Source organism: Natrix helvetica (assembly GCF_964273705.1).
Source record: "Natrix helvetica genome assembly, chromosome: 1".
Classification (NCBI taxonomy): Eukaryota; Metazoa; Chordata; class Lepidosauria; order Squamata; family Natricidae; genus Natrix; species Natrix helvetica.
In genome coordinates, this window is record NC_138548.1 from 332,650,570 (window position 1) to 332,661,908 (window position 11,339).

The 11,339-nt window shown below is 40.0% G+C and overlaps 1 protein-coding gene across 7 annotated transcripts in view; it reads left to right on the top strand.

Annotated features, from left to right (window-relative positions):
- The window catches only part of MAGI1 (membrane associated guanylate kinase, WW and PDZ domain containing 1), a 538,606-nt gene extending 528,456 nt beyond the window's left edge, over positions 1-10,150 (top strand). For all 7 annotated transcript variants that reach the window (XM_081934092.1, XM_081934093.1, XM_081934095.1 and 4 more), the window contains 4 exons: positions 35-95; positions 830-976; positions 2,693-2,831; positions 7,286-10,150. In XM_081934092.1, the coding sequence (XP_081790218.1) occupies positions 35-95; positions 830-976; positions 2,693-2,831; positions 7,286-8,043 (1,105 nt within the window). In that variant the 3' untranslated portion in view covers positions 8,044-10,150. The remainder of the gene's footprint in view (positions 1-34; positions 96-829; positions 977-2,692; positions 2,832-7,285) is intronic.
- The last annotated feature ends 1,189 nt before the right edge of the window (positions 10,151-11,339 follow it).

An 11,339-nucleotide genomic window follows, 5' to 3' on the forward strand; every position in this document is an offset into this window, starting at 1 on the left:
TTGTTCTCCTTCTTTCTGTTATTATTTTGAACAGAAACAATGCAAAGACAAAACAGGAATCCCAGTTTGATTTCAAAGCACCAACAGCCTCCCAGGTAAGGCTATTTGCTGCCTATAGTTTTAGCTTATTGACTGCAGTTTGCAAGTATACAGTGTTCTTCCCCTTTCTGTATAAACTATATGTATGTATGTATTTCCCACAGAAAGTTCAGTGGATCTGCATTGAGTGCTTTCTCAGTTTGTCTCTTGCATGTATATACATATGTGCTACTGTGAGCCACCCAAAATTGTGCTCTAAATTGGATGACCTTGCAAATCTTTTAAATAAACAATGAAATAAATGCAGTAAAATACAGAGCAAATACGTTTTGCTGACAATGGTGGCAATAGTGTAGTTTGTGTACATGCATGCATACCAATTATTCTACCAGGATACCTTCCAAACAATTATACCAAAACTTCTGAAAGAAGCAGCTGCATCAGCACTTCTAAGTGGTCTTATCACAGATTTGAATGACTTAATTAATGAGCTTTTGGAGAACGCCAAGGCAAACTATGCCACAAGATTTTTCTTAAAAACGGGGAGCTATCTTGCTTTTGATATAAGAATTTAATTTAATTTTTAAGGAATAAATCAAAGGTCGCGGTTTGAAAATGAGTAATTTGATACTGGGGCATTTTCATTTTTTTATGTCCTGTGTTCATTTTTAATGTGATGTACCAACCAGCCTGATCATTTGGACCAATGCTCTTCTGCTCTTTGCATGTAAGTAATTTAAATCTTCTTGATGGTTAAGGTTGCAAATTGTATTTTATTACTTTCTTTCAGCCAGAACAAGATTTTTACACTGTGGAACTTGAAAGAGGAGCTAAAGGGTTTGGCTTCAGTCTGAGAGGTGGTCGAGAATATAACATGGATCTCTATGTCTTGCGGTTAGCAGAAGATGGACCTGCTGAGAGATGTGGAAAAATGAGGGTATGTTACTAGTTCACATGAGCTACCATTTCTCCTTTGCCTTATTTGCAGGCCTACCTTTCTACTCAGTTTCCTCCTTTTTTTCTGTTTGGTTGCAAAATGTAGATGACCTTATTCAAGCCATTAGACAAAAATCGTCAGCAAATGATTTTTTTTTCATTTGTTATGTCTGAAAGTGAAAAAGCCTTTTAGCCCATATAAATATGTGCTTAGATTATTGATTTTCCTCTATTCAATGCGAATATCTCACTGCTTCAGATGCCATTCTCGAAATTGCTCGAACGAGGGTGTTTTGTTTGCTTGTTTTAGAACTGCTACCTTTTTAAACAAGGCCTCATAATGCCATCTGTAGAATTTCACTAAGAAATCCTTAGGACTTACAGACTTAAATCTGCAACATTTTCTGGACCAAAGACCACTATGCTTTATCTTTGAGTGACATGCCATACATGAATACCTTCAAATAATAGGAAGGGTCCCTGTAAAAACTTGACTTTATTTCATGAACGCATACATTCAATTAAAATTATTCCCCAGTATAAACTATTTAGAGATTTCCCCATCCTGTCGCTAAAAAAACACATTTTCAAAATCTATAGAAACTGTCCCTATGTCTTTGCAGAATTAATTGATTCTATAGGCCGATGATGGCGAACCTACAGCACGCGTATCACAGGTGGCATGCAGAGCCCTCTCTGCAGGCACATGAGCCGTCGCCCTACTCAGCTCCGCCATGCATGCGCACGCGTGCTTCCCGCTGGCTAGCTGATTTTTGGGTCTATGCCACACATTCTGGAGACCTGTGCACATGTGCGGGGGAGCCCGGGGGCAGCACTCCCCAAGCTTCATTTTTGGTGTCAGGAGGCTTCAAAGAGGGCCTCCAGAGCACGGGGAAGGCCTCCTGGAGGCTCGAGGAAAGCCTCTGTAGCCTGGGGAAGGTGAAAACACATACACCCCGCTTTGGTGCAGGAGGCCGAGTAGACCACGCGGGGGGGGGGGTTGTGCACACATGCTCAGGGGGGCAGGTGCACTGCATTGTGGGTGTGGGCACGCACATGCACGCAAAAACATGTGCACACAATTTTGGCACGCAAGGAGAAAAAGGTTAGCCATTACTGCTGTAAGGCATCAACTTATGCATTGATCTATAGGGCATAGCAGAGAAGGATACATACGTGCTCATGTTTTTTGTTCTCCGTTTCTCTGTTGATGATGATGATGCTGTTGGTAGTTTCTTTTTTTCTTTTTTACCTATGTATTTTTTGAAGCATTAGTCTGGATTGTTCAACTTCGAACTGAACCTGGCAGCAGGCATCTTTCTGCTCCTCAGTTACCACACAGAGGGAGAACGGGCGGGACGGTGGGGAGGAGGATATTTTAACTTGCTTGTTTTTTTAAAAAAAGGAATGAAAAGCAGTGTTATTCCATACCACTATCTTATTCGAAGTAGCACGTTTACAAAAAAATCTCTATCAGGATTCTGTAAGCAAAATTGGTTATCCTGCCATCCTCACATTGGGGTTTAGATACATGGATAGTTTCAAACTGTCATTATCCATAGATATCTTTTCAGATTTTCGAATTCCGACTTCAAAACATTAGAGCTGGGCTCATGTTCAAGTTTGCACTTTGGCAGACAGCTCATCCCACATTCTTCTAATGTGATGTTTTCCTGCCAGCATTTTACTTTAATCATAGAGTACTTTATTTTCACAGATTGGGGATGAAATCCTGGAGATTAATGGAGAAACCACAAAGAGCATGAAGCACGCTCGAGCCATAGAACTAATTAAAAATGGTGGCCGCAAAGTTCGCCTGTTTCTCAAACGTGGAGATGGCTCTGTACCGGAATATGGTGGGTCAAACTATGAAAACATTCCTTATCTTGCTCCGGGCATCACACCATGAATGATATATCTCCAAGATCTGAAGCGGGGATTCTTCTTTTTCATTTTCTTTCTTTTTCTCTTTTTTCCACCAATGTCTTATCAACCTTGACAACCGTGGTTAATTGCCTCGCTTGTGCTGAAATTTTCTCTACACTTTTTCATCCTTTGCTTGCTACTATGGACTTTTGTGGGGGCACAGTGTACAGGCAAGACCATCTTCAGAGCAGTATTTTGGTGATCCAAGGGGGCAAAAACCGTATAGACAAACCAAAACTGTACTATCCTGTCCGACCAAACAAGGAATGTTTATTGAACTGTGCCAAACTGTTTCTCAGCGGATGAATTGTTCTCTCGTCTTCTGACCAATGCAGAGTTGGGAAATTTGTGTTATCCTTTGGAAACTGTTGTCCTTGGCTTTTGTCTGTAACCATAGGCATGAATTCCACAATGGTGTCTGGGCGTTTACTGTCCCCGTACATTTATGTAAATATTTATAAATTTATTTTTAAAAACGTATGCAATACAAGAATATATTCACTTGGATTCCCCCCCCCCCCGCTCCCTTTTCCTTTAGATTGTTTGTTCACAACTGTGTCAGCTATGAACAAATTAATATTGCCATTCTCAATGTTTATTATAAGAGAAGAGATGTCGTTTAATTTGGTTGCCGAGGGATATATCTGCATTAAAAATCCCACTTGTATTTAAGTTCTGTAGTATTGGTTTTGGGTGGCTTAGTACTGTATATAATATTATGATGTCCTATTTATTTGAGATAGCTATTCAGATATACGCCCTAGATGTAGGGCTTTCCCCAAATATAATTGGTTTCCAACCAGTTATTGAGTTATAAGCACACAAATGAACAGGTGTCCTTTATGTTTCCCCATATTTGGGATAATATACCAATAAATTATATTTCTTTTTATTCCTAGTATGGAACAGTATCAAAGTCCCCAACTATTGTACTTTTCTACTTTTGTCCTCCAGAGATGGGAGAAGTGTCCAACAACACGTGGGTGGGATCTTTCCAAGGTTATAATTGTATCCCCACAAATTACCAAAAAGAGAAAAAAAATTCTTTATTTTTTCACTCCATTATATTAGCACCAGGTTGAACTGGTCTTATAAATGAATCGGTGGATATCTATATACCAATTCAGTTTGTCTTGAGAAAGATGGACGTGTGCTTGTGGATAGAGGCCCAGTTATATTCCTTGTAAAGCCACATAATCTGAAAAAGGTGGCTTATATTCATTTTAATAAGTGGTTGTTTTTTTTAAAAAAGAAAAGAAAAGAATGGGAGATTATATATAAGGTGTCAGCAAGAGTGACCTCACGGGTACTATAAGAAGTGAAAAAAACCTTATGCAGTCATTTAGGGCAGAGGTGGGGAATGATGGCTCCTTTATGACTTGTGGACTTCAACTCCCAGAATTTCTGAGCCAGCGTGGCTGACTCGGGAATTCTGGGAGTTAAAATCCACAAGTCACAGAAGGGTCATAGTCCCCCACCCCTGGATTTAGGGCAACATTGTTTGGCATGCTTTCGGATGAGAACATTGCCCTTAAAATTATTCTGGTGTTGCCTCCAACGCCAGTTTCTTAAAAGGATTCTATTAGTATGTCACACATAGACTTGTCCTTTTTATTATTATTATTATTATTTAGAACATCCTGAAAACTTTACACAGTCAGACGACTTAGTAGTTTAGCCAGCTCACTCTACCATTTTAATCCATGTCATGATTAAAATTCCTGTGTTTGCACTTCTGTTGTACACTTAATTGGCCATGTTTCCGCAGGACTAAAACTGTGTAATGTTCTTTATGTTCTGTCTTTTTCCTATGCTCTTTTGGCTGTAAAGTATTGTACCATATACTAAACATTGCAAATATAGCCTATCCAAAAGTGTTTCACATCTTCCAGAATGTCTGTTGCCCTGAGGAATGCAAAATTTAACTACTAGGGTTTGGGGCAGGGTAGCTTCTTTTCTGTCTCTCTGTTAGCTTGTTCTCTTTTCTTTTTCAGTCTGGGCTGTGATTTGCTTTTGAAAATCCCCATACAAATTCCATTTTCAAGCCAGGGGCTGCCCAGTTGCTGTCCTGTGCCTGTAATGTTTGCGGGTGGGGGTGGGGGTGGTGGAATTGTCTCATTCCTGTTCGTTGCAGTCACTAACAAATTGCTTCAAAAAAAAGAAAAGGAAAAAAAAAAAAAAGAATGAGGTTCCAGTATTTTTTTTCTGACTCCGTTGGAACGCGCTTCTCTGAGGAGGCTGTATATTTTTGTAATGAGTTTTGTACTTCTCTTCAATGTCATCATCTGTAGTGGGTTTCTTTTGGTTGTTGTTGATTGTCAATTGTTTTATCTCTGACGTTCTGTTTCACTGTCCCAATTATGTCTCTCTTCTCTCCTTTCCACTCCAAACTTGATATTTTAGATGTCTCGGTTGTTTAGTCACCTTTTTTTCCCCCAATGTTTTAAGTACACTGTCTCGCTTTCACAATTGCTGTTTCTGCAGCCTTATATTTGGGTGATGCCTAGACAATCCTGATTGGGGGGAAAAAAATAAAATTTTCTTTATTCTGATATTTTTTTTAAACAAATGAAGATTTTTTCCCCCCCCCTTACCTCCTTATTATAAGGGAATCTAAACATTCTACTTTTTTTCTTTCTCTTTCTCCTACTTTTCTTGGTGCCGGGGCTCTTCCTTCCTCAGCGATGATACCTCCTAATCTCGCTGCATGTATGAGAAATGACAAGCTCGGGGAATCTTGCTTCTACCTTATGGGCCATAATCAAACTACGGTTTGTAGCTAAAATCAATACTAGGTGTTTCTGTGCTGTGGCCTAATTCTCTCACCTTGCTTTCCACTTATTTGCTAAACCTCTGCATATACGGCAATTCATTCTGAGCATCCTGCAGTTCCATGAATTGTAAGTACCTCCCCATACCCCGTGGTCTTCTTCTCCAAGAGTCCACAAGAGGCCAAATTGACTTGGCCTCACTTGAAGATGAAACATTGGTCCTTCATTTCTGAAGTCTTGTGGCGTAAATGATCCAGGGTTTCCTCTCAGAAATCATCAAAAGCCTGCAGAAAATTTAAGCTCACCATGCCTGTCTGGAAGACAGCTTGCATCAGGGAATTTTATTTCATATTCAGGAGAAAAGAGAGAGGACTTTAGGAGTCCAAGGAATTTTGTGATTACTTATGATCATGTTAATGTGGGCATGTGGTAATTATTTGGCTTAGAATCCAGGAAGCGTTATCACACAAGATATTTGTGAGTTCCCCCCCCCCCAAAGTAATAAACAATTACAGTGCCAACCTCAAAGCAATTGAATTGCCCTTTTTAAAGCAATTCATAATCAACGATTGCTAAGTGCGTGTAAAAAGGTTGCTCCAGCGAGATGATTTGCTGCTTCTGCTTACAGCGTCTGTGTTTAGTGCAACAGGATAAATGTAAATATTTTACCCGATATTTCTGCAGAACTAAATAAGACTGTTGCATTGATAAGATCGGAATCATGTCTTCACATACCTCGCTGCTCTCATTGTGTGTGCTTAAAGTTCAATCATTGTGGCAAAACCAAAATTGTCCTCAATGCTTGCACATGTTATATATAAAGTGGGGCTAAGTTGTGTGTTCAACTGAGTGTATTTAAAACAATCTATAGGTCTTCTGATGCCCAATGATTTTGGGTGGCTTACAATTGAAAGTATAAAGTACAAAAAAAAAAGAAGAACCATGAATGATACCGAAGCAACTGATAACACTCCCCCTCACACACACATACACACACCCAAAAAAAGTACCCAGCAGGGGCTCAACTTTTACTCTGTCCCAGAAGCTGGAAGAATAGCGTGTTCTTCCTGAGCATCATGAGAATGACAGCTGTCCTGAGCTCTGGGGAATCTCATTCCAGAGTTCTGAGAATCGGTTCTGAAATAATTAAAAATGCATCTGTCTTCAAAGCTTAGTTACAAGTTACAAGCCATCTTCCAGATGTAGTTTTCTTTTTTTTTAAATTAAAAAAATATTTTAAAATTATTTGAATTGCAAGTTTTTTATCAGGAAATGAAAAGGAGGCTACGGAGGAGTTCACTACAAAGGCTTTATGTTAGGCTAACATATTCTGATTTGGAGCTGGGGAAAAGTTAACTTTCCCATTCCTGATACTGTAGAGACCAGAATTTAACTAGAGATTGACATTGCCTTGAGAAGCATCCATACTAATGTAGAGCATTCATCCCTTTGTTGTTTTGCTAAAATTAACAAAAGCTTCAGGAAGCATCTTTTTGACTGCTTAACAATTGCTTGTTTTTTTGTTACTAATGAAGTCTTCAGAATAATGACTGGTATCCAACTCTAAATTCAGGCCAACATTGCCAAACATTGTGTTGTTATCTTTTTTTCAGACCCCAGCAGCGACAGGAGCAGCCCAGCCACAGGTTCACAAAAAGTATCGGAAGTGAAGCATGTGCAGTACGACAGACAACAACACTTACCATTGGAGCCCAGTTATCCACCAGTTCTTCACAAATCACCCCAACATGGAGACAAGCGGATATATTTTAAGGACCCCAAAAGCAGCAGAGAGTTCGGCAGACAATCAAACGAGCACCACACATGGAATGGAACTTCTAAAAACAGCAATAGCATCCCAATCCAAAAAAAGGATAGGTCACCAGAAAAAAGGCACGAGCGTCAAACCGAGAGAGTGGCCATCAATGGACAAAAACGAAGACCACCTGAAAAGAGGAGAGAAGGTACCAGGAGTGCTGAAAATACACTGGAGAGAAGAGACAGGCATGAGAGGAGAAGAGACTTTTCTCCAGAGAAACGGAGAGAACGATCACCAACTCACCGACGGGATAACTCGCCCAGCAAGAGAAGACGGTCTCTCGAAAGACTTATGGATCAGCGGAGATCACCAGATAGGAAGAAGGAGAGCTCACCTCCCGAAAGGAGGGCTAAGTCTACGGACAGGAGGAGAGAGAGAACCCCTGAACGAAGAAGGGAGAGGTCTCCCGATAAACGAAATAAAAATGGCAGAGTCAGTTTTCGGGAGAAGGAAGAAGGCACGCTGAGATACGACACAAATAAAAGTAACAGGTACCCAACAGAACAAAGACGGAAAGCTTATAAAGAGTGCAGCACTGACCTCAGTATCTAGTGGCTTTTGAAGCCCTACCTACAATACTTTTTGCGGCCTTTCCAGCATTCAGAGTTCCTAGGAAGGAAGGTAGCAAACCTCAAATGCCTCTCGCAGCCACCACACAAATAAAATCTAATCATCACAACCCATTCACATGTTTTGCACATGGTGTGGACACCATTAAAGTATATGCATTCCAAATCATATTTGCCAAATGTCCATCCCAAAGTGTGATGGAAGTTGTCTCCCTTCCTAACACACTGATGTGAGCATTAGATTTGTTGTACTTTTCTGTGGCTTAGTGGTTCCTTTCTTAGTTTTATGGTGGGCGAGCCAACCAAGTAGTTAAACGTGTGTGATGTTTTGTTGATGAGTTCATTGCAAACATGAATTTATGATTTTCTAAAGAATGGGTTGGAGGAAGAGAGGGTTGATCAGTAAAACTTTGAACTACTACGGAGGGACTTCTTTTTTTCTTTACAAATAGCGAACTTAGTTCTCAAAGTAAGATAACTAATTTGAAGAGACTACTGCTGGGATGAAGGATATTTATACAGATCTACACAGCACAATCGGTTGAGGAATGCGTAGTATGTTCCATTGAACAATAAGTACTTTGGGGTCTTCTTTAAAAGGAAGTAAGGTGGCCAAGGATCTGTAATTATCATGTATGGCATCATGTGTAGGATAAACCACCATGTTTGTTCAATAATTGTGACCATTAATGAAATTTCACAAAGGCAGCACCACTGTTGTTCTTGTTCAACCAGTAGAACCATTCAGATGAAATTGGAGCCTGAATAGTATCACTTGTTTGCCTTGAAAAGGAAATTGACATGAATTTGATTCCTTATTCAAGAAGCATTTTGAGGAACAAATACTCATTTCATAGGCCGAGTTTAAATGCTTTTAGATCATTTAAGTACTCTTGTCGCCAAATGGAACTGTTTCTCTGGGCTTCTAGGTTTTTTAAAAAATTATTATTATTTTACCTTCTTTCCGCTTTCTGGTGCACCCTTACGTGAGACAAAGGGAAGCAAAATTGTCAACAAAAACAAAGTTAAAAATTGGGGTATGGAGTTCTTGAGAGAAAGGTACGGTTTGAGCTCTGCATCAGACTGTCACGAGTGGAATAAACCTATTCAGGATTATTTTCTGTTAGGTATTTTCATGCAACGAGTTTGTGCGGTAAGTATACTGTAGTACCAATAGCAGAATTAATGGATTACTGCCTAGCTGAGCCAAAAAAAAATGCCGTTACTGTTGGACCACTAATTTTTTTAAAAAAACTGCTGCTTTTTATTTTACAGTGCATTGATGTGTACATGTAATACTGTTCCACTGGGGTGTTTTTTTTTCATATGCCCATGCACAGACACATATACATAAAGAAAATAAGATTACAAGTCTATCACTGTTATTGCCCTGGTACTGTAAAGAAAAATGAAAGACAAAAGATGGCTTGTCATTGTGTGTACAGACTTTAAATTGTAATTAACAGCCTGTTGAAAGCAAACAAAAAGAAACAGTTGCCTTTTTGCTTGTATAAAAGAGACTTTATGACAGAATTTAGCTGTGAGGAATGTGCTACATGTTTATATTTCTGGGGGGGAAAAATGGAACAAATTGATTCACGGGGATATATTTTAATGTAAACCGAATCAGGTATGTAAAGCTGTTTTAACAGAAGACAATATAAGTGACTTGGAAGATTTTGTTGATTGGGGTATCCTATCATGTCCTCTTGTGGGGTGGAAAATGACTCTCGGAGGCCTCGGGATGCGGTTTCTATTCTTCAATTATCATTTCTTAACATATGGTCTAGTTATAGTGCTGTTTTTCTGTGTTGACGAGAAGCATATGTGGGCCAATCTTTTTTATAAAACCCTATGCATATATAAATACGGCATTGTCCATAGCTTTATTTGAAAGATTGGGTTTATACATGACGGTAGTCTAAGTAGATGTGGACTTTACTCAATCTGAGATTCTTTCCTTGGGACAAAATACAATGTATATGATGTAGCTATGATAAAGGAAAGAGTCTCTGAATGCTATTTTTATTATCAAATAAAGATTTCCATACAAAGCATCCACGTGATTCCAGTGGTAAAATTAAGGAAGAATGCGGTGTATTTGTCCGGCTCTATTTTTGACATTACATTTCACAAAACAACACAAGCTTTGGGTTTGTACCTCCTATCGTCATTCTCTATGTGAGAGTCAGAAGAAGACTCATTCTCCAGGGATTATTAGTATTAATAGAAGCAAATATTTGCAAATCAGGGCTAGGTACATTGTTTAATAGTGGATGAAATGCCTGCAAGAAAGCAACAAAGCTCAGAGAACACCAAGGAATCCATTGTCAGTATGGTTTGTGCAACTTTGGGCTGTATCATGTCAGCCAACAGCTGAAGAAGGAAGATTCAAAGGCCAGGGGTGTTAAACTCAAGGCCCGGGGGCTGGATCCGGTCTGCAGGGTGCTTAGATCTGGCCTGTGGAACTGCCCTAGAAACAGCAAGGACTGGCCCTCAGTGCCTCTGCTTGCAAAAACAGAGCTCGGGAGGGCCACGTGCAGTCCTCCTGAGCTCCGATTTCACTGGCACAGCATTGCAGGAGGCAATCACAGCTGAAAACTGATCTTGCGAGGGCTATGGGCAGCACTGCCAAGCACCCCTTTTCGCTGCCAGTGGGTTGTAGGACCCCACCGTAGCCGAAACAGAGCTTAGGAGCCCATTTTTGCTGGCAGAGCACTTGGGCCACCACAGGCGCCCTTGACACAGGTGATGTTGAGGTGGCCACACCCACCCTGGCCCCCCGAGGTCAAACAACCTGGTTGTGGCCCTCAATGAAATCAAGTTTGACACCCCTGAAATAGGCAAATTGAACACGCAATCTGCCTGCAATCAATTTGGTCCTTTGCATGGCCAGATTGGTGAATTGGTAATATTGAGGTAGGCTGCTGTGATTCCCAGAACAGCCTTTTCTTTGGTTTGTCTTAGAAATCTTCTTTTCTTTGATTTTATATTTCAATTCGTTTTAAACACAGTGGATGCCCCTCCACTGAGACTACTGGCTTAAGTGATTTGGAGCCCAGAAAGTCCTAAAGAAATTCTGTTAACTCTCCACCACCACCACCACCCAAGAAAAAAATCCTGAATGGGAAAATACTACATTTAAGACTTTTCAACTGTCTTGAAGCCAAATTGGTGTAGAAGTATAACAATGAAGAGTTGAATGTTATTATGAGAAATATCAGTGGAGCAGCAAAACAATAATTGTTTGATGATTTGCTTATGGATCTGGGAGTTTAA